This window comes from Grus americana, chromosome 2 (assembly GCF_028858705.1).
Source record: "Grus americana isolate bGruAme1 chromosome 2, bGruAme1.mat, whole genome shotgun sequence".
Classification (NCBI taxonomy): domain Eukaryota; kingdom Metazoa; phylum Chordata; class Aves; order Gruiformes; family Gruidae; genus Grus; species Grus americana.
The window spans coordinates 1,326,754-1,348,513 of record NC_072853.1 but is presented as its reverse complement, the minus strand read 5'-3'; the positions used below and the strand labels follow the sequence as shown (position 1 = coordinate 1,348,513).

Genomic DNA, 21,760 nt, shown 5'->3' with positions numbered 1-21,760 from the left:
CGCGCCCCCACCCCCGTCTTCTCATCGCAGAGTGGTACAACCCGAAACCGATGGCGGAGCTGCGGGGAAGAGTCCATCAGAGCAAGAAGGAGGGGGGTTGAGACCGGCGCTACCTAATCACTATAGGGGGCACGCATGCGCCCTACGCGCCGCCCCGCCCTACCGGCCGGCTCGGGGCCGGAGCGGAGACAAAGGCGCCGCGCCCCCACCCCCCCACCCCCCCGCCCCGCCCCGGTTATAACGCGCCCCCCTCCCGGTACCGCGCCGGCCCATGGCTGCGGGGGCTGCTCCATGCCTGGGGGGGAGCCAGAGGCGGGTGGGGGGCCGGCCGGTATGGCGGGAGGGCGGCAGAGCAGTGGCAGCGCAGCCGGAGGGGTGTCTGTGAAGATGGCGCTACGACGGGCCTACTCCATCAAGGACAAGCTACAGGCCATCGAGAGGGTGAAGAAGGGCGAGCGGCAGGCGTCGGTGTGCCGGGCCTTCGGGGTACCGGGGGGTACGCTGAGGGGTTGGCTGAAGGACGAGGCCAAGCTACGGTGGTTCCTGGAGCAGCTGGGGGGTGAGGTGGGCACCCAACGCAAGAAGATGCGCCTGGCCAACGAGGAGGAGATCGACCGTGCCGTCTACGCCTGGTTCCTTGCCCTCCGCCAGCATGGTGTCCCCCTCTCTGGACCCCTCATCCAAGCCCAGGCCGAGGCCTTTGCCCGGCAGATCTATGGTCCTGAGTGTACCTTCAAGGCCAGCCACGGCTGGTTCTGGCGCTGGCAGAAGCGTCATGGCATCTCCAGCCAGCGCATCTACGGCGAGGGCGGCCTTCCTACTGAGCCCGAGCGGGCTCCTGCCGCCTGCCCCGAGACCTTACCGATGCCGGCCGCTGATGCCGGAGGCTACAGTGATGAGCAGATCTACAACGCCAACGTCACCGGGCTCTACTGGAAGCTGCTGCCGGGGCAAGCCGGCGGGGCAACGGCGGCAGCACGGCGGCGGCCGGCTCCCCGTGAGCGGGTCACCGTGCTGCTGGCTGCCAATTTAACTGGCTCCCACAAGCTCAAGCCGCTGGTGGTTGGGGGCTTTCGTGATCCCCCCAGCCTCCGCCATCACAACCAGGACAAATTCCCCGCTTGCTATCGCTACAGTCCCGAAGCCAGGTTGGGGCCGGCACTTCTCCGGGCTTGGTTCTTTGAGGACTTTGTGCCGGGCGTCAAACGTTATCTGCGCCGGAGCTGCCTGCAGCAGAAGGCCGTGTTGCTACTTAGCTCCCCACCACCCCCATCCGGGACGGGCTCCGAGGAATCCCCGCCACTGCAGACGCCTGACGGCTCCATCCGTGCGCTCTTCCTCTCCAAGGGCCCTGCTGGGAGCGGCTCAGCTGGAGGAGGAGGCCGAATCCCAGCCCCGCTGGAGCAAGGGGTGGTATCCGCCTTCAAGCAGCTCTATAAGCGGGAATTGCTGCGCCTGGCCGTCTCGTGCGCAGCCGGCGGTGGCACCGGTGGCCCCATGGATTTTGTGCGATCCTTCCTCCTCAAGGACATGTTGTACCTGGCCGGCCTCTCCTGGGACCTCATCCCGCCCGGCTCCATCGAGAAGTGCTGGCTGCTGGGGCTGCGCGCTGCCTTTGAGCCCCAGCCCGGGGAGGAAGAGCATGGAGACCCCTCACGCGGGGAGGAAGGCTGTGGGGACAGCAAAGTCTTTAGCGACCTGACCCACTTGGCTGCGTTGGCCTATAAGCGCTTGGCTCCCGAGGAGGTGGCCGACTGGTTGCACTTGGACGATGCGGCCCCGGGTACAGAGGAGGATAATGGGGAAGACGATGCTGAGGAGGAAGGCCCTGGGGGCTGCGGGGCAGAGGAGGATGAGGAGGAGGCAGCTGCCGGAGATGGGGGTGGCAGAAGGGGTGGGGAAGGGGGGGATGGTTTGCTTCCCACGGCTCGGGAAGCCATCAAAGGTCTGGAGACTGCGTTGCGCTGGCTGGAGGGTCAGGACCCCCGGCAAGTGGGGCCGCTCAAACTGGTGCAGCTCCGCTCCCTCATCAACATGGCCCAGCGGCTTCACCGCGGCGGCAGCCCCCATTCCTAGGGCAGGGCGACCCATGACCTCTCGGCTACCAACTACCCCGTTTGGGGTGGGGGGGTACGGGGCTGGGGACACCCCAGTTGTCCCGGGGGGCTGGCGGCAGAGGTGCCAGCTCCCCTCACCTCTCCGTGGTGGGGTGGTCCCTGGGGCTCAGGAGGCCCGAACACCCCTGGATTACCACAGTTCAGGGGGGGTTACGATTTAGGGCTAACGGGGGTCTTTTGTACAAGAGCCCCTCTGTACGTTGTGTATTCGAGGGTTGTTCCTAAGTATACTTAGGAGGTGCTATTTTTTAAATCCCATGAGACTGAACAGGGGTGGCCCCCTGGTCACTGGCACCACTAGAAGGGGCTGGATGCCCCCTGTGCTGCCCGGTCCCCCCAACCCTATTGGGAGAAGGGGCAAGGGAGGGACTGCTCAGAGTCACCACGAGGAGTCGGGATGATGGGGGAAGTTACACTAATTCCTCACATCTCGGAGTGAGGCTGAGGTCGGCACAGCCGGCTGGATGGGGACCACTCTTGGGGTCAAATGTTCTGCCCTGGAGGAGGCTGCTGATGCCCTTCCCACTGCCAAAATGGAGTCCTGTTAAACTGGGAAGGTTTGGGGCTGGTTTAAGACAACCTTCTTCATGCACTGGATTAGGACAGGGACACTTAGGTGGCATCCAAGAAGCTGTGGCTCCCCAGAGAGGGTCAACTCCATCATTCCCGTGACAGCCCCGTGCCTGGGAACACCCAGACCACAGAGACCTGCTGAAACAGGTACCATCATCCTCGCATCCTTGTGAAGCCAAGGTCTCTGGGAATGGGGGTTGAGGTTTTCCCCGCCGGGGTTTGCCGGGCAGCTGGGAATGGAGCACGCATTTCGTGGTGTGGGGGAGATGGCCACCAGTGTGATGTGCATCGTGAGTTGAGATGGGAGCAGGAAGGGCTCCCAGCATCGCCTTGAAATACTGGAGGCATCAGATGTGAATTTGGCAGCTCTTGACCTAATTTGGATTAATTTTAGCCTGGTTAGCCAAATTATTGAAAGGAGGAAAAAAACCCAAACAATTGCTGAGTGCTGCCATGCCCCGTGTCAGCGGGCGGGGTGGGTGTTTTTACTTGTTGGGTCTTTGTCTCATAACTTCAGAGTTTATGAAAATTAAATGGATTTTTATTCCCACTTTGGGGTTGTCGTTTTTAAATGGTCACACAGAGCCATCCCAGCGGGATGTGGGGGTGGCACAAGGGGGACCTCCGCGCGGTTGAGTCATCTCAGTGTGGTCTTCTCCATCGTGTTCCTCGCCTCTCTACAGCCTGTTTGACGTGGCAGGGACCCGAGCCACTGTGGCTACTCCCTAAATTGACTTTTTTTACTTTATTAGTGGGGTTAACTTGCCGATAAAGGAGGCTGCCAGGGAATTTAGGGAGCAGAAGGGAAAAACACACAAAAAGTCAAATTTGGAGCTGAGGTTTGTCCTTTCAGATCATGAAACTCCACTGCAGAACCAATGTCAAGAAAAGCCTCGGGTTAGGGGAGAAATGCACTTTTTTTTTTTTTTTCCCTTCCTGCAAACCCGATCAACCTCAATTTCTGCTGTTTGGCTGCTGCCAGGTTCACAGCCAGCATGCTGCATGGTATCTCACCCGTCCCCATGCTTCTCCCTTAGCTTTGGTTTCCTAATGGTATGTGTTTGGGGCTTGATGCTGCTGTGCTTGAATGCATACTTCTATACACCACTGGGATGTCATCATGTAAAGCCACGTTTCTATTGATTTTTATAATCTTTTGCACCAAAAAAAAACCCCACAAAGACATTTTAGAGCTTGGGGATGTGGCTCACTTCAAGCAGTTTGTGAATTAAAGGAGTCTTCAGTCATTTGATAAAAATGTTGCCAAGCTCAGCAGAAGGTTACTGGGCTGGAGGTCTTCACTTCTCATGTAGGTCAGCCTGGGTGCACTCACGGCACCATTAGCTCTGGTTTGGGAGGTGAGAACATCCAACCATTGAATGGTTTAGGCTGAAAGGCACCTTCAAAGATCATCAGGGACACCTACTAGATCAGGTTGCTCACAGCCCCATCCAACCTGGCCTTGAACACTTCCAATGATGGGGCATGCACAACTTCTCTGGGCAACCTCACCACCCACATCTTAACAAATTTCTTCCTTATGTCCAGTCTAAATCTGCCCTTTTTCAGTTTAAAACCATTGCTCCGTCTTTCTTATCAGCCCCCTTTCTATATTGAAAGGCTGCAATAAAGTCTCCCTGGAGCCTTCTCCAGGCTGAACAACCCCAACTCTCTCAGCCTTCCCTCGTAGCGGAGATGTTCCAGCCATCTGACCATTTCTGGGGCCTCCTTTGCACTCGCTCCAACAGCTCCATGTCCTTCTTGTCCTGGGGACCCCAGAGCTGGACACAATACTCCAGGGAGGTCTCACGAGAGTGGAGTAGAGGAACAGAATCCCCTCCCTCAACCTGCTGCTCACACTGCTTTGGATGCAGCCCAGGATATGGTTGGCTTTCTGGGCTGTAAGTGCACATTGCTGGATCATGTCCAATTTTTCACTTACCAATACCCCCAAGTCCTGCACAGGGCTGCTCTCAATCCCTTCATCTCCAGTCTGTATTGATACTGGGGATTGCTCTAACCCATGTGCAGGACCTTGTACTTGGCCTCATTGAACATCATAAGGTTCACATGGGCCCACTCCTCCAGCCTGTCAAGGTCCCTCTGGATGGCATCCCTTCCCTCAAGCAAATCAACTGCACCACTGAGCTTGGTGTCATCTGCAAACTTGCTAAGGGTGCACTCAATCTTACCGTCTATGTCATTGATGAAGATATTTCATAGAATCACGGAATCGTTTAGGTTGGAAAAGACTTTCAAGATCATCAAGTCCAACTATTAACCTAGCACTGCCAAGGCAACCACTAAGCCACGTCCCTAAGCACCACATCTACACGTCTTTTAAATTCCTCCAGGGATGATGACTCGAGCACTTCCCTGGGCAGCCTGTTCCAATGATTGACAACCCTTTCAGTGAAGAAATTTTTCCTAATATCCAATCTAACCTCCCCTGGCGCAACTTGAGGCCATTTCCTCTTGTCCTATCACTTGTTACTTGGGAGAAGAGACCAACCCCCACCTGGCTACAATCTCCTTTCAGGTAGATGTAGAGAGTGATCAGGTCTCCCCTCAGCCTCCTTTTCTCCAGGCTCAACTACCCCAGTTCCCTCAGCCGCTCCTCATCAGACTTGTGCTCCAGACCCCTCACCAGCTTCGTTGCCCGTCTTTGGACACGCTCCAGCCCCTCAACGTCCTTCCTGTAGTGAGGGGCCCGAAACTGAACACAGTATTCCAGCTGCCGCCTCAGCAGGGCCGACTACAGGGGGACGATCACTGCCCTAGTCCTGCTGGCCACACTGTCTCTGATACAAGCCAGCATGTCGTTGGCCTCCCCGGCACGCTGCTGGCTCATATTCAGCCCGCTGTCGACCAACACCCCCCAGGTCCTTTTCCACCAGGCGGCTCTCCAGCCACTCTGCCCCAAGCCCGTAGCGATGCCTGGCATTGCTGTGACCCAAGTGCAGGACCCGCCACTCAGCCTTGTTGAGCCTCATGCAGCTGGCCTCAGCCCATCCATCCAGCCTGTCCAGATCCCTCTCTAGAGCCTTCCTACCCTCAAGCACAGCAACACTCCCCACCAACTTGGTGTTGCCTGCAAACCTACTGAGGATGCACTCGATCCCCTCGTCCAGATCATTAATGAAGCTATTCAAGAGCACTGGCCCCGCTACTGAGCCCTGAGGAACACCACTTATGACTGACCGCCAGCTGGATTTCACTCCATTCGCCACACCTCCTTGGGCCCGGCCGTCCAGCCAGTTTTTCACCCAGCAAAGAGTACGCCCGTCCAAGCCAGGCTGGGGCTTAATAGTATTGGTTCCCAGTACAGACCCTTGGGGGGCACCATTCATTACTGGTTTCCACTTGGACATTGAGCCATTGAATGTAATTCTTTGCATATGGCCATCCAGCCAATACCTGATCTAACAGTCCATCCATCAAACCCGTATCTCTCCAATTTAGCAGCAGGAATGTTGTGTGGGACCATATCAAAGGCCTTACAGAAGTCTAGGCAGATGACATCCACAGCTCTCCCCTTGTCCACCAATGCAGTCACTCCATCGTAGAAGGCCACTACCTTTGTCAGGCACAATATGCCCTTGGAGAAGCCATGTTGGCTGTCTCTAATCACCCCCCTGCCTTTCATGTTTTGACGTGTCTTCCAGGAGGATCTGCTCCATGATCTCAGCGGGCAGGATGAGATGCCTCTCTGGAAGGCAGGAGTACTAGCAGTAAAGTAGTAGCAATAATTTACCTGCAGTGAGTGCTGGCTTTTTTTTTTTTTAATAAAATTAATGGAATTGAAACCATTTTTGTTAAAACTAGCGCTTAGCAAAATGATGTAGGTCATCAGCATCCTGGCTTTGGGGTTGAATGTGCCGCTTCTCTGAAAGACAACCTGAAAACCCAAAGCTCAAAAGCCTTTAGGAGGACACATTGAGATGGGCAATAAGCGGGGGCTGGAGTCAGCTGCATCACAAGTGGTGAGGCTGGATTTGGCCAAGGATTTTTGGCCAGTTATGTTAAAGAGTGGTGTGAAGGACACAGAAGAGATGGAGATGCCCAAGAATGAAATGCATATTTTGGAGACATCAATAGAATAGCCTTTGTGGGGGACCTGGGGACAGGACAGGGATAAAAGCAGGCAGAAGAAGGACAAAGGAGCTACCATGTGGCTTGGAAACCTTGAGGAGCACTGCTTCCTTGCACCATGTTGGTGCCATGTGTCCCCTCCCTGGCTAGATGGCAAAGGATAGAGATGGGCAGGAGAGATGAGCAGACTCAAGTTCCATCTCCAGCTTCTGTGCTGCTTTGCTAATTAATTAGATGCCTCGAGAAGGTGCCGAGGGACGTCATGCCTTGGTGTGACCCAGCCACGCTGTATGGCTGCGGCATCTCTCTTGGCTTGGTGCCACCAGCATCTGGGATGACGTGGTCAGAGCTGTAGGAGCTGGAGGCTCAGCATCCAGCTGTTTCACCAGTGATGTTTTGCCTAGAAAAAGCCTTTCATCTTCAAAGTGATTTGCAAATCATCACTAATTGCATCCATGCAGGTGCCGGGAGGCAAACAAAGCTTAATTAGGGCATGCAAAAGACTCAGATCCTCTCCAGACAGGCAAGCTTTGCGTTTCTCCTCCTTTGATGTGCAGCACCCCGGGGCTGAGGGGGCATGGGCTTCCATCCCACCGCCTCGCTGCTGGAGACGGACCCGTCTGCAGGACTGTGGTGCGATGCTGGTGCCTGGCTGGGGTGGGAGATGGAGGTTTTTCGGCTGATTGACTTCTCGCCCGTGGTTTCGGGATGCAGATAGCAGCTCCGTGTTTGCGTGCATCTCCAGAGCCGAGCAGAGGAGCAGGCATCGGTGCCCATGTGTAACCCAAGCACCTACCACCCCTGCTGAGCACTGAGTTGGGAAATCACAGCCTTTCTCTGTACTCACCCCCAGATCATCATCCTGCCAGCTCCCCACTTCTCAAGATCCCTTGGCATCCTCACGGCACCCTCCCACCGCAGAGATGCAGCCACACAGCCCAGTCCCAGCAGGCTTGACTTGGGATCACCCCCATCCCCAAAACCCCATCCCTCTACCCAGTGCGATACATCCCGGCACAGCGCCGGCAAGTGTAGAGCCAGCGTGGCATCAGCTCCATCCCTGCTGGCCCAGGGACCCATGGCTGTCACCTCCCCATGGAGGTGACCCCGTGCTGGGTGCAGTAGCCCCCCAGGACCGAAGGGAGCAGAAAGAGCCAAGCCTGCCATCGTGCTGCCCACGTTTATTTGGTCCCAGCCCTGCAGAGGTAGCACGTGGTGTGGACGTGAGTCCACGCCATCTCCTGCTCCCAGCCAGGGTCTCCTGGGGGGTGTCAAGGTCCCCCTGCTCCCTGAAGGGATTGGGTCTGGTGCCCATCACCCCTCCTGCCCCATGGGGGACAGAGGGGCTCATCCACAGCCAGACCGCTAGTCCTCGGCCATGTCACATGCCCGTTTGGTGGCTGCTTCCACAGCATTCATGACGGTGGCCCGTAGCGCGCCCTTCTCCAGCTGGTGCAGCGCGTGGATGGTGGTGCCCCCAGGTGTGCAGACGTCTCCTCGCAGCTTCGCCGGGTGTTCCCCTGTCTCCAGCATCATCTTCGCTGCACCCTACGAGAGACCAGGGTGGGTCAGAGAGAAGGGGACCTCCCAAACCCTCCTCTCCTTGCCCGGGGATTGGATGGCAGCATCCTCCTGTCGCCCACACCCCTGTGGAAGGGGACAAGGCACCAAAGCATCTGTCCCACGGCCATGACCTTCGCTGCCTCCTAGTGACCTCATCTTTGGTTTCAAGAGGGGAAACTGAGGCAGGACGCCATCCAGCACCTCCTCCCTTGCTCTGCCACCCTGCCAGGTGCCACAGAGCCCAGGGCAGCGATGGTGACAGGGTGCCCAAGCCAGGTGGGAGCTGCAGGGCAGGAGGGAGAGGAGCGATGCCAGGTGTCCCCGAGCGACGGTACCGACTCACCAGCAGCGTTTGAGCCGCGATCCTGCTGGCTAAGCCGCCCGGCATGCCCATCTTCACCGCTCCCTCGGCCAAAGCTTCAGCAAACAGGTAGACCTGGTAGAGAAGAGCATCGGGGGGTGAGCACGGCGCAAGGGTGGACCCCAAACCCCAACCCCACATGGGTGGGATTTCTGCCGGCGTCCCGTGTCCTGCCGGTGAGCCGGTGCCTGCCGAGTGCAGGCGCTTACGTAAGCCACCCCACTGCCACTGAGGCCGGTGTGGATGTTGATGTAGGATTCGGGGACCTCCTCGCAGAGCCCGCAGGAGGACAGCAGGCTCTTCAGCAGGGCAGCTTCTTCATCACTGGCACCACTGCCCCGGGCGAAGACCATCGCCCCTGCCTGCACCACACACGGCAGGTTGGGCATGAGTCGCAGCACCTTGGTCCAGGCAGGGAGAAGCTGGGGAGAGATGGGGATGGGAGAGAGGTGCCAGGTCCAGGCAGCACCCAAGGGTGTCCTGAGACACCAGTGGGTATCAGCCATTGGGCTGGCGGAGAAGGTCCATGGGGAAGGACCTGGGGATGCAACCTGAGTGGGGACAGAGCCACAGCGGCGTGTCCTTCTCCATGGGCCCGGGTGCAAATGGGAGAAGGAAGAGGAGGAGAAGGAGGAGGAAGAAGAGGAGGAAGAGGGGGAGGAGGAGGCTCACCCGCTGCAGTGTCTGGAGGGTGACACCGGCCACTAGTGAGACAATGATGTGGTGGGGTCCCACGGCAGGACGGATCTCCTGCAGGACGCCTGGCAGGACATGGGGTTTGGTGGCCAGGAAGACCAGGGTGCTCTCCTGCAGCACCTCCAGGTTGCAGTGCGTGGTCCGGCAGCCCGACTCCTGCCCACGGGCAGGGAGAGGTGTCAGAGCTTGGCACCCCCCACCCTCAGAACCCCCATGGACAAGGCACGTTTGCAAGTGGGAACACAGATTGGGGACCTGCTGTGGCTGCAAAGCCACCAAGGCTCTGCTTGGATTTCACCCAGACCTGGGCAGAATGAGCCAAAGCCCTGCATGGGGGGAAAGGGTCCCCCAAATTTGTGGCAAGGGGGACCCCAACACACCTCCCAACTCCACGGCCACCGACCGGGGTGGCTTATCACCCCATGTCCCCACTCACCCGCCAAGCGTCCAGGTTTTTGTCCGAGGGAGCACTGGCCAGGATGCTGCTGGCTGGCACCTTCCCTTGGGGAACACGGGGAGCGGGGTGAGCGGCCAGGGTGGCCCCAGGGTGGTGGGGGGACACCTCAGCGCAGCCCGGGTACCCCGATCTCAGCTGGGACGTGCTCCTCTCCTCCAACCCCAGCCCGATCAGCCTGGGGGACATTGAACTAAGGGGGCCAGGGCCGGATCCTGCGACTCCGGCTGGCACGGGCACCCCACGGGGGACGCCTGTGGACACAGCCCCGTTGTGCCACAGTGCAATGACAAAGGAGGTGACCCCAAAAAGCAGGGACCATCACCCGGCTTCTGAGTATAAGCAGGGCTGTCCCCACACTGTGCTACGGGGCAGGGACACCCGGGTGGGACGTGGACAAGACAGGGCTGTCCCCACGTCCCTGCACCACCCTATGGGGCAGCGACCCGGGGAAGGGCAAGGGACCCCGGGGGGAAGGAGACCAGGACAGGGCTGTCCCCATGTCCCCACACTGATCTATGCGGCAGCCCCCCTCCTGCCCGTACCTGCCCTGAGCAGCCCCCGGGCCAGGCCGCCCGCCATCCGCCCGGCGCCCACGAACCCCACTCGCAGCTCCGCCGCCTCCATCGCGCCGGCCGCCGTGCGGACACTCCCCCCTCCAGACCACTCCCCCGAACGCTCATTGGTCGCGCTTTACCCATCCCCGCTCTCTCATTGGCTGCGCTTGCTATAAGGGGCGGGGCCTGAGAGTGGGGGTGGGTGTCTGCGCAGGTGCGGGGGGCTGCCACGTGGGGGTGGTGGCTGTGTCCGGGGTGGAGCCGCTTTGGTCCACGCGTGGGGGGGGTGAAACCCCACCCGGGGATAAGGGGGGGGGGGGGGACGGACACACGGTCCCCAGCCCTTTCCACCAGGCCCCTGGTACCCCTGGGTGCATTGGGGGGTCTCCCCCAATGGGATGGGACCTGTCAGTGGGGGGGGGATCCCCCAAACCTGTCTGTGGATTTGGGGGGGGCTGCTCCTGGCCTTTGGGTGCTCCCCACCTCCTTTCTCCCCGCAGGACCCTCCCTCTACCATCATGCTGCCCCGGAGCTGCTGGGTTCTGCTCCTGCTCCTCTGTGCTGCTGCCAGGTTTTTTGGGTGGCTGGGCCTTGGCACCCCCCCAGAGGAGCTGGGAACCCCCCCAGAGGTGAGATTCCCCCCGCACATCCCCTTTGAGATGACCACGGGTGATGAGCGATTCCAGGCTGAAGCCGTGCACTGGGAGCTGTTGCCTCTGGACTCCTGCCACCATCAGGTGTGGCAGTGGGGATCCCCCCCCCTGGGGTAGGAAATGGGGGTCCCAGGAAGCTGCCACCTTGGGCAGCCACTTTGTTAGGTGTGGGGTACCCCATGTCCATGTAGGATGGCTTTGGGGGGGTGAAGGCCAAGTGCTGAGGTGGGCTCATACTTTTCTTCCTAATTTCCCACCCAAACCCCACCCTGGCTGTGCTGGGAGCACCCATGGGTGCTGAGCCCTGCTGACATCAGTGCTGCCGCCAGGTCATGATGCAGCTCCGCTCGTCCTGTGCTGACCTGAGTGAGGAGGAGAAGGTGGTGGCCAAGCTGGAGGTGGAGCTGTTCGACTGCCAGGCCAGCGCCGAGGGTCGCCAGACCTGCACCCCAGACACAGTAAGGTGTCGGGACTGGGCACCCCAAATCCTGTTTTCTCCAATTCCACCCCAAAGCCTGTAGTAATCCCATGCAATTCCCTCCCAAAATCTCAAACTTTGTAGCTGCAGAACCCAAGTTGTACCCAGCCACCTCTGCTCGGCCTCTCACCTTCATTTTGGGGTAAAACCAGCCCTGTTTAGCCCACTTCCCCCATGGCAGATGGGAGTTTCCACTCCTGATCCCCTGCCGACCCCCAGCCTTGCTCAATTCCAAAGGCTTTTCCGAAGTCTCTTTTCCCGGCACCATGGGATGGAGATTAAACACTGGGGACTCATTTTGGGATGCTAATGGGGTGCCCATGGGGACAACCGGCATCCACCTGGTACGCGGTGGTGGGCATCACCATGGGGTGATGGTTTATGGGAGGCTGTGGGGCTGCCCCTCATCACCACCTCCCTAGTGTTTGCTCCAGGAGGAGCCACAGGAGCTGTCAAGACTGGAGACCCCCATCCACCACGGCCTGCAGCACCCGGCGCTGGATGAGACCCTCTTCTCCGGCAAGCAGCACCGGGTGGCCCAGCTCATGGAGGACATCACCCAGCAGATGGGTAGGAGCCACCAGCTGGGATGCTGCTACATCCCCGTATCCCACCTTGGGGACTGACCCAACCTCTTGTGCTTCCCTACAGGGAACATGAGCGGCCGTGGGGCCTCAGGGCTCCAGGAAGGGCGCCGGGTTGTCCTGTCCGACCTCCACCATGCGCAGGAAAGAGCTCAGGATGTCTATTCCCAACTAGGTGGGAACATGGCACACCCAATTCCCAGCTCTTTTTGCACCAGGACACCCCTGGGTGCGGCTTCTCTGGCTTATCCAAATGCCGTGTCCGTCTCCACGTGCAGAGAGTGACCTGGCCCTTCTCCTGGCCCAGCAGCACCGGATGGAGGAGGTGATGGAGAAGCTGTGGCAGGTCAACCAGAGCCTGGGGCTGATGCTGGCAGCTGTGGAGGGAGCCCAGAGCCAGGTGGAGAACCATCTGCAGCACCTCCATGCCATCCTTGACTCATCTGGTGAGCTGGGAATGGGTGCTGGAGGGTGGGTGAGTGCTGGTGGGTGCCAACGCCAGGCTCTTGCTCCTTGTCCCACAGGTCGGAGCCCAAGTGCCATCTCCACCTGCATCTTATACGGCTCCTACGTTCTGCTACTGGTCATGCTACTGGTGCCCACGCCACCGCGTACCATCGTCATCCTCCTCTTCCTTGCCTGTAGTGCCCTCAGTGAGCTCCTCAGCATCCCGGCACTTTTTGCTCTCCTGGCCTTTGCCATGGCAGGTGGGGACAGGTGTGGGGGGGACCTGGATGGGGACATGCCACCCTGGGGGTGCTATGGGGGTGGGCTGAGGGTGCTCTGCCCTCTCCCACTCTCTTGCTTCCCTGCAGGGCAGTGGCTGGTGGAAGCTGCCTATCGTGGTGCTGGGGGAGCCTGGCTGGTGCTTCCCCAGGAGAAGCCCCATCGCCAGCTCACCTCCACCCCGGACAGGTAGGGGGGCAGGGGGAGAGGGGCATGTGGGCATGGCACCCTTGGAGCTGCTAGGACCCAGCCTGGGCACCCATCCTGGATGTCCTATCTTGCTGCCATCTGGCAGAGGTCCCCAGGGCGGGCTGCTGGTCCCTGGGAGGGAGCAGGATACATCTTGATGGCTTGTCTGCAGCTTTTGGGCACTCCATCCCAGCTCCCTGCCCTAATTCTGCCCAGAGGAGGGTGTAGGGGGGAGGCTGGGGAGGGGGCTGCCATTGTGATGGGGGTGAGGAAGGAGCCGCCAAGGCGACGGAGCTCCAGATTTCCTTCTCCCTGTGTAGGGAGCACGAAGCGGAGCTGTTGCAGGAGGAGCTGGACAGGATGGAGATGAGCTGCCTGCAAGGTGAGAGCTGGCCGGGCAGGGGGACGTGGGAACCATGACCATGAGGTGGGAGGTGTGGTGGCTGTAGGACAGAGGTCTGAAGCCCCAGCATGTCTCCATCCTGTGCTGGGACATGCGTGTTACCCCAGAGTGTCCCCAAGCTATGCTAGGGCATGTGCACCACCCCAGGGTGTCCCCATCTAACACCAGGGGACAGCGGCACTGGGAGTGTGTCACCACCCATGCCATGTTCTTGCAGAGCCCTTGTACCTGGAGCAGCCCCCAGCAATGGCAGGGGACCTTCCCAGCATAGCAGGGCGGGTGTTACCCATCCGTGGTAGCTGGAGGACAAAGCTGAGCTCATGTGAGGTAAGCCTGAGCTGGAAGTACGTGCTGGGTGGGATTCCCCCAGGTTGGGCCAGACTGTGCTGCTGGTGGCCAGTTGGGTCTCCCTGAGGATCACGTCCTCTAGGGCTGAGATGTCCTCATCGTGACTGCACCTCAGGGTGCTGGACACCCCAGTGGGAGAAGGCCAGGGGTGGTGCCAACAGTGCTTGTGGGGACATGATGCCCAAGGAGTACTTATGGGTGGAGAGGGTGTCCTCCAAGGATGGATGGTCAAGGCATAAATCCTGTATGACCCACATGTCCCCATGGGATAAGGGACACCTGGAGGGTCACCAGGGACAGAGGATGCCCTGCAAAACCTCTTCTTCCTCCACCAGATGATGGTGGAGCCAGCCCTGGGTGCTGGGAAGCATTGGGAGCCCAAACCCTGCAACCTGAGCCAGTCTCTGACCAGCGATGTGTGAGTGCCAACCACAGGGGACATCCCTTCTCCAGGGACACGTCGGGGCTGGTGTCACCTTGGAGGGCAGCCAGTGACCTGACAGTGAGCGGACAGGCCCTCTGGGTGCTTCTTGGGGTGCTGGTGCTGATGGGCCTCTCTTCCATAGGTCCTTGCTGTCCCCACGGTCTCCATGCCAGGGGCTCACCAGGGCTGGGCAGCGGTGCCGGAAGAAAGCCATCCCTGGGCAGGACTTCTGCCACGTCCACACCACCAGTTGAGCCTCATGCAGCAGCTTGGCCATGGACTTGTCCCCCCCCATATCTGACCCTCTACCTCTTCCCAGAGGAGTTTTAAACCCTTTTTTGGCTCTTCCAGATCCTAGTGGAGAACACATGGTGGTGCTTGGGGCCCTATGGGTGCCATCTGGCACAGGTACAGGACCGTGCTGTGGGGCAGACGTTCCTCATCCCACCAGTTTTATACTATTTGCACGTATTTTAATAAATGCCATATTTACAGTTGGAGCCTTCCCCATTCTGGTCTCCCCCATCCTGATGCTGGGGCTTTGGGACCATCCCCACATGCCGAAAGCAACAGCAAATGCCCGGCTGCCATTCCTGCACCAGAGGAACCCTGACCACCTTCCCTTTATTACAGCTTAATTACAGGTAATTAGCAACGTAGCTCATAACAGCTCACCCAGAGCCACCAGCCTCTCAGACATGGCCAAGGTGGCGGTGGTGGCTCCAGTTGGCTGCTACCACCTAGTCTGGGGTCCCAGTGCCTTTGGGGTGCCCCGACCTTCCTCCCCCCTCCTGCCCTGGGCATCCTGCACCATTCCCAGCAGCAGGCAGGAATGTGGGGGCTGCTCACAGGGCTCTGGCCCCCTTTTACTTTGGAAATGTCACTGTCACCCACCCAGCCCCGTCCTCTGCCCCAGCAAAGGACAACCCTGAGTTGAAGAGGATGATGCTGGTCCCAGTGCCGTGTTGGCCCATCACTTCCTGGCGTTGGCATAGTTGGTGGTGAACCAGGTGCAGGTCTCCTTCACGGCTGGGGAAGGAGAAGATGGGATGGGGTTTGAGAATGCAGTTTGTTCATAGAATCATTGAATAATTTGAGTTGGAAGGGACTTCTAAAGGTCATCTCGTTCAACCCTCCTGCCACAAGCAGGGACATCTTCACCCAGATCAGGTTGCTCAGAGCCCTGTCCGTATTGACCTTGAATGGTTCCAGGGATGGGGCATCTACCACCTTTCTGAGTAACCTGTGCCAGTGTCTCACCACCCTCAGCATAAAAAATCTCTGCCTTATATCTAGTCTGAATCTCCTCTCTTTCCGTTTAAAGCCATTACCCCTTGTCCTATCCCTACAGGTCCTATTAAAATGTCTGTCCCCATCTTTCTTCTAAGCCCCCTTTAAGTATTGAAAGGATGGACCATCCTGATGCCACCAAGGCTTAATTGCAGTGGGTGGGGGACCCCTTGACCCCCTGTTTTTCCCAGAACCCCTCATCTCACCTTGCCTGAAGGGTGTGAACTGGAAGCCAGGCAGGTAGCGCCGTAGCTTGGCGTTGCTGGCCGTCTTCTTGAACTGCCCGTCTGCTTTGGTGGTGTCGAACTGGGGCGGGAGGGATTAAGGGAAACCAAAGGGAGGAAAACCAGGTCTTGCTCTGCTCCGCTGTGTCCTGGCTGGGGCAGTGGAAGGGATGTTCTGGACCATGGCATCTCCCCTGAAGCCCTACGGCTGCTGGTGGAACGTGGGGTGCCCCCCACCACAGAGCAGCCCTGTGAGAAAGGGGGGGGATCAGCCTGCAGCAAAGGATACAACAAGCTCTCCTCTGAAGTCCATGGCCTCCACGATCGCTTCTGCTGCTTCTCTGATGGAGACTTCTTCTTCTTCTCCCACTGTGGAGAAGAATATGATAGTGGCTGTTCCTCCATCCTCTTGGTAAAGCGGCTGGAGTGGGGGTATGGGGGACCCACCTAGGGCTTACCTGACAAAATGATGGGTTCCACCTCATCGTATTCCCGCAGGACCCAAAGGAAGAGCCGGGCCAGGTCCTGCGGAGGAGCAGATGGCTCTTGGAGGGTGGCTGCTGTCCCCCAGCCCTCCCATTGCAAGGGGACCCAACCCTAGGGATGGCCAATGCTGCCCAGGATGACCCAGGTGGGCTTAGACCCTGCTGGGGTCCAGGCACCGGCCCCCCCAGCCCCTTACACTGCCCTCCCCAAGTTGTGGGAGGCAAGTGCTCCTCAAGACCACGCATACCAGAGAGTAGATGAACTGTCTCCTGGGCTTGCCCGTGCCCCAGATGGTCAGAGCAGAGCCGGTCTCTGCAGGAGGAAGGAAGGAAGGAGAGAATGTCCATGAGCATTGGAGCCACCTCCACCCACTCCAGCTACCCTGCAGAGCAGCTCTTGGAGCAGGCAGGGGCAAAAAAAACAACCCAAAACAACCCAGTCCTCCCAAAAAAGCCCTAAGTCCTGCCACGCTCACGTTTGGCCAGGTAGACCTTGTGGATGAGCCCTGGCAAGACGTGGCCGTCCTCAATGTTGAAGTTGTCGTGTGGCCCGAAGACGTTGGTGGGGATAACAGCAGTGAAGCGGCAGCCGTGCTGCTCAAAGTAGCCCCTGGGTGAGAGCAGGGCGGAATGCAGGTGGGTTGTCCACCAGCTGCAGTCACCTCCCTCCAGCCAGAGCTGTCCCCAGAAGACCCTGGCCAGCAGCATATCCATCTGCTGAGCCCAGGTATCTCCCCAGCTCCGTTTAATTTCTGGGAGTCCCAGAGAATTCCCCTTGCCCTGATAACTGGAGGGTGCTCGCAGCCTGTAAGGGCTCTTCTGTGTGTGTTCCCGCACCTATTCTGGATGTCGATCATCCTCTTGGCATAGGAATAGCCAAAGTTGGAGCTGTGAGGTGGCCCGTTGTGAATCTGGAGACAAGAAAGCAGAGAGTTAAGCACGGTAGGGACCCGCCAGGGCTGTGCACGGAGACAGAGATGCTCACCATGCTCTCGTCAATGGGGTACGTCGTCTTGTCTGGGAAGATGCAGGTGGAGAGGCAGGAGACCACCTTCTGCACCCCCATCTCATACGCTGAGTGCAGGACATTGTCGTTGATATGGATGTTTCTCCTCTGGGGATGGAGAGATTTGTCAGATCTGTGGGGTGAGAACCCCCAAACCCCTGCACCCTATGGGTAATAACTCCAGAACCAGAGAAGCTCTGGTTTGGCCCTGGGAGCAGAGCAAGTCATGTCCCAGTGTCCCCATGTCCCGGCTCAGGGAGGGCAGGGGGTTGCAGCATCCTCAGGGACCCCATAACCGCCTATTTGCTGGGTGCTCACCCAGAAGTCTAGGTTGTAGCGGATGTTTTTGAAGAGGCCCCCGACCATGGCAGCCAGGTGGATCACGTGGGTGGGCTTGTGCTGCTCGAACAGGGCTTTGGTCTCCACGGCATTCCTGATATGGGAAATTTTGAGGTTCTGAGGTACGGAGGAGCAGACCAGAGGGCGTTCCAAGTGAAAACCCACACGGTCAACTCACGTCAAGTCGGCATCTCTGGAGGACACGAAGATCCACTCCTCGTCCGGCTGTCCCTCTCCATCAGCCACCACCTTCTTGATGGCGCTCCCAACCAAGCCAGTGCCACCTGTCACCAGGATGCGCTTGGCCGCCGGCCCCACTGCCTCCGTCATGGCCAAAAACCCTGCAGGGAGTGTGGGGCCATGCCAGGGTCACCTTGGGGTACACCCAACTGTGGACTGCTGAGCTCACCCCCACCCTGGCATAGGTGCTCACGAGCATCAGCCATGTGCCAGGCTGGTGGTATTATTTTTTTTGGAGGGGGGCTTTTAATTGCTTCTGCTGGCAAAAGCTAAAAGGAAAGCAGAAGTGGTGCGTTTGGCGGTGACGTGGCCAGGCCGGAGCAGCAGAAACTCATTAGCTGTAGTTGCTAATTAATGAAACTGGCCAGTGGCCCACAGGCTCCCAGTGCGCAGGCGGCACCTGGGCTGGGGCCAGACCTTGCCACGTGGCGCCACACAGCACTGCCTGGCCTCTGGAAATGGAGGCTCACGCTGCACCCCCAAGCCTTTCCTGAGTCCCAGGTCTGCACCCCAAATCTCCCCCTGCACCCCAGGTCTGCAGCTCACATCTCCTCCTGCACCCCAAATCCCAGCTCTGCACCCCACATTTCCCCTGCACTCCAAATGCCAGGTCTGTCCTCCATGGCTCCTACGCATTCAGAGTCCTAGGTCTGCACCCCACGCCTCCCCTGCACCCCAAATCCCAGGTCTCGACCCCACACCTTCCCCCTGCACCCCAAATTCCAGGTCTGCACCCCATACCCTCCCCATGCCCCGTAGTCCCAGGTCCGCACCTAGTGCTGCTCCCCACACCTCCTCTGCACCCCAAATCCCAGGCCTGACCCTCACGTCTCCCCTGCACCCGGAGTCCCAAGTCTGCACCCCAAACCCCAGGCCCGGCCCCCCCATACACCCACAGCCCCCCTTCGTTGTTCCACCCCAGAGCCTCCCACTGCACACCCCCCCCCCCCCCCCCGGGGCTTTCCCTTTTGCGGCACACACCCCCCCCCCCCACTTCTACGCCCCTTCGAGCACCCCCGCGGGGGGGGGGGGGGGGGGGGGTGCGCCCACAAACGCCCCCTAAGGCGGCGGAGGGGGGGGGGGGTGTCCCGTCTCACCCCGACACGGGGCTCGGCTGGATTCGGCTTGGCTCGGCGGGGCTCGGCTCGGCCCGGCAGGGCTCGGCCTAGCTCGGCTCGGCTCGGCTCAGTCGCGCTTCCTGCCGCCCCTCTACCGTCAGCGGGCGCCGCCGCTCGGCTCCTCGGGAAATGGAGTCCGCGCCCGGAGTCACCGGGACCTGCCGCAGCACCCGGGGACACCGGTACCACCACCCATCGCTTGTATGGGGGTGCTGGTGCAAGCCCAGGCACTTGCACTCCTGTACACACGTAGGGGAAGGGGGTGCGCAGGTTCCTTCCCCTCCTCCCTAACACAAAGGGCTCGTCAAAAGGGATTTTGATGAGAAAAGGCTTAATCATCTTTAATGCACTTAAGCTGAGATTAAAAATGAGCAGAGCTTTCAAGTGGGTGGGGAATGGTTTCAGAGATATCCCCCCTCCAGCTGGCTTTTCCTTTGGGATTTGTGCAAGGCCCTTGCACTGCTCTAAATTAAAATGGTGAAGAATGGGATTAAGGGAGACCCAGCCAGGAATTCCCACTTTTCCCCAAAAAGAGATAAGGCCCTGGTGTTGAGGAGTAGTAGGATATCACAGCTTTTCACTCCTTTTCTCCCTCCTCCTGTCTCCTGGGTAAGAACTGGAGGAAGAACATCCCCTCTTCCTTTGGGAAAGTCTGAGGAAAAGCTGAATCCTTCGGGATCCCCTTCCTGGGGGATGTGGGTCATTTTTTCCCCCTGCACATTGAAAAGATGTCACCTTGTCCTCATGTGACCAGCTGTGTCCCATGGAAGTGTCCAGCCCCTCTCCCAGCTGGGTGAGTCCCAGCACAGAATCCCAGACTGGTTTGGGCTGGAAGGGACCCCACAGCCCATCAAGTCCCACCCCTGCCATGGGCAGGGACACCCTCCACTAGCCCAGGTTGCCCAAAGCCCCATCCAACCTGGCCTTGAACACTGCCAGGGAGCCAGGGGCAGCCACAGCTTCTGTGGGCACCCTGTGCCAGGGCCTCAGCACCCTCACAGGGAAGGATTTCTGCCTCACATCCCATCTCCATCTCCCCTCCTGCAGCTTCAGGCCATTCCCCTTGGCCTGTCACTCCCTGCCCTTGTCACCAGTCCCTCTCCAGCTTTCCTGTAGCCCCTTTAGGGACTGGAAGGGGCTCTAAGGTCTCCCTGGAGCCTTCTCTTCTCCAGGCTGAACAAGCCCAACCCTCTCAGCCTGTCTCCAGAGCAGAGGTGCTCCAGCCCTCGCATCATCTCTGTGGTCTCCTCTGGCCTTGCTCCAACAGCTCCATGTCCTTCTTGTGCTGGGGACCCCTGAGCTGGATGCAGTACTGCAGGGGGGTCTCACCAGAGTGGAGTAGAGGGGCAGAATCCCCTCCCTTGACCTGCTGGCCACGCTGCTGGGGATACAGCCCAGGACACGGTTGGCTTTCTGGGCTGCAAGCTCACATTGCCGGGTCATGTTGAGCTTCTCATCAATCAACATCCCCAAGTCCTTCTCCTCAGGGCTGCTCTCAGTCCATTAAGATGGATTGAGGTTGGCATGTCCCAATCCCTCCCAGGGCTTTCCCAACTCCAAAATCCTGCTCCCAAGAGCAACTCCAGTCCTGATGCTATTTCCCCCCCCATGATACAAGATGCCCTGGCTGATCTCACATGTGGAGCCAAGGATGAAGCACTGAAGCTCCTTCTCCATGCCGGCTAATCTTACGTCTGCCTTGCAAACACCATGACCTCTTTCATCCTCCGCGAGACTCCAAGGTTTAGCAAGAAAAAACCTCATGTTGATGTTTTCTGCATGTTCCACTCCACCTGCACCAGCTCAAGGCAGGGGGATGAATTGCAACCACCAGCTGCATCCATGCTTCCAGCTTAACACATGGTAAAATTACAGAATAGAAGGGTTTGGATTGCAAGATCATCTAGTCCAAACCCCCCTGCCACGGGCGGGGACATTTTCCACTAGATCAGGTTGCTCAAAGCCCTGTCCAACCTGACCTTGAACACTTCCAGTGATGAGGCATCCATTAGACGAGCCAGGGAAATGAAAAGGCCAGGGAAGATTTTTCAGGTGCTGGTGGGAGGATAAAGGCTTCCTGCTGCATCCCGTGAACTTCAGAGACTAATTAGGGGTAACCCCTGTTTCGGCCAAGGAACCACTGGGAGGTAGCGCAGCCAGAGCTGCTGTGGCAGCAGCTGAATAATCACGGTGCTGGATTTAAATATGGTAATTCTGGAACTAATTACCAAAGCATTGAGGGGAAGATCACAGGGGAGAGGTGTAAACTTGCAGTGACTGCATGAGATAGAGCAGGACTCTTTTGTTACTGAAATATAACCCAGGCTTTTCATATTAACTAGCAAGATCTTGTGAGTTAAGGATGAAAGCTTGGAGGAGACCCATTAGGTTAACTGAGCAGGTCTTCTGCGTGACACCAACCAGAGGACAGCCCAGGACTTTGCAGCTTGGGTGACTTGGTCAGATACCATCGCCGTCAGAGAACCACTGCTTTGGCTGATGCGTTGTTTCTGTAATGAAGCTTCCTTGTGGGTGACCTCTTTCTTTTGAACTGGTCTGGTTTCAGGTCCAGCCTACTCCCTGCTCTGCCCTCCCCATTTCTCCCAGGGCAGATGGGTACAAACTTCCCGGATCCAGCCCATCCCAGCGTGGAAGCCAGCTCGTGATAATGCTGCATGGCTGCGTCCAAGCTCCAGGAGCCCAGGTGAGACATACCATCTCTACACATCCCTCTCCAACTTGGATTTCAGTTTTGTGGCTCTTTTTTATACTTTTAGGTAGACAGCACACCAGCAGTGAGTCCCTTTCCAGGTCATGTCCTGCAGTACAGCCTGTGCCAC

The 21,760-nt window shown here is 58.6% G+C and overlaps 4 protein-coding genes across 6 annotated transcripts; 2 read left to right on the top strand and 2 right to left on the bottom strand.

The window, feature by feature from the left end:
* Nucleotides 1–4: 4 nt before the first annotated feature.
* TIGD5 (tigger transposable element derived 5) lies at nucleotides 5–3,240 on the top strand. The gene has a single exon (XM_054815404.1). It carries the CDS (start codon nucleotides 136–138, stop codon nucleotides 2,074–2,076), a length of 1,941 nt encoding a protein of 646 aa, XP_054671379.1. The 5' UTR covers nucleotides 5–135; the 3' UTR covers nucleotides 2,077–3,240.
* A 4,710-nt stretch (nucleotides 3,241–7,950) lies between these two features.
* PYCR3 (pyrroline-5-carboxylate reductase 3) lies at nucleotides 7,951–10,511 on the bottom strand. Of its 2 annotated transcripts, none has more exons than XM_054816370.1 (6): nucleotides 10,402–10,511; nucleotides 9,839–9,903; nucleotides 9,379–9,558; nucleotides 8,916–9,128; nucleotides 8,689–8,781; nucleotides 7,951–8,330 (listed from the first exon to the last, which is right to left on the bottom strand). In XM_054816370.1, exons 1-6 carry the CDS (start codon nucleotides 10,481–10,483, stop codon nucleotides 8,148–8,150), a joined length of 816 nt encoding a protein of 271 aa, XP_054672345.1. In that variant the 5' UTR covers nucleotides 10,484–10,511; the 3' UTR covers nucleotides 7,951–8,147. The 2 variants fall into 2 exon arrangements, with proteins under 2 accessions (XP_054672345.1, XP_054672346.1); XM_054816371.1 differs by having other exon boundaries at nucleotides 8,916–9,068; nucleotides 10,402–10,486.
* Nucleotides 10,512–10,862: 351 nt separating this feature from the next.
* LOC129203640 (protein brambleberry-like) lies at nucleotides 10,863–14,690 on the top strand. Of its 2 annotated transcripts, none has more exons than XM_054818441.1 (11): nucleotides 10,863–11,042; nucleotides 11,396–11,524; nucleotides 11,979–12,114; nucleotides 12,196–12,303; nucleotides 12,407–12,574; nucleotides 12,653–12,835; nucleotides 12,944–13,043; nucleotides 13,364–13,425; nucleotides 13,664–13,773; nucleotides 14,130–14,210; nucleotides 14,361–14,690. In XM_054818441.1, the coding sequence occupies exons 1-11, from the start codon at nucleotides 10,932–10,934 to the stop codon at nucleotides 14,517–14,519; spliced, it is 1,347 nt and encodes a 448-aa protein (XP_054674416.1). In that variant the 5' UTR covers nucleotides 10,863–10,931; the 3' UTR covers nucleotides 14,520–14,690. The 2 variants fall into 2 exon arrangements, with proteins under 2 accessions (XP_054674416.1, XP_054674417.1); XM_054818442.1 differs by having other exon boundaries at nucleotides 11,967–12,114; nucleotides 14,130–14,212; nucleotides 14,361–14,686.
* On the bottom strand, nucleotides 14,670–19,046 carry GFUS (GDP-L-fucose synthase). Its single transcript, XM_054818443.1, has 11 exons — nucleotides 18,900–19,046; nucleotides 17,741–17,903; nucleotides 17,542–17,656; nucleotides 17,203–17,331; nucleotides 17,055–17,128; nucleotides 16,694–16,827; nucleotides 16,466–16,530; nucleotides 16,191–16,257; nucleotides 16,022–16,101; nucleotides 15,715–15,814; nucleotides 14,670–15,247 (listed from the first exon to the last, which is right to left on the bottom strand). Exons 2-11 carry the CDS (start codon nucleotides 17,890–17,892, stop codon nucleotides 15,192–15,194), a joined length of 972 nt encoding a protein of 323 aa, XP_054674418.1. The 5' UTR covers nucleotides 17,893–17,903; nucleotides 18,900–19,046; the 3' UTR covers nucleotides 14,670–15,191.
* Between the last annotated feature and the right edge of the window lie 2,714 nt (nucleotides 19,047–21,760).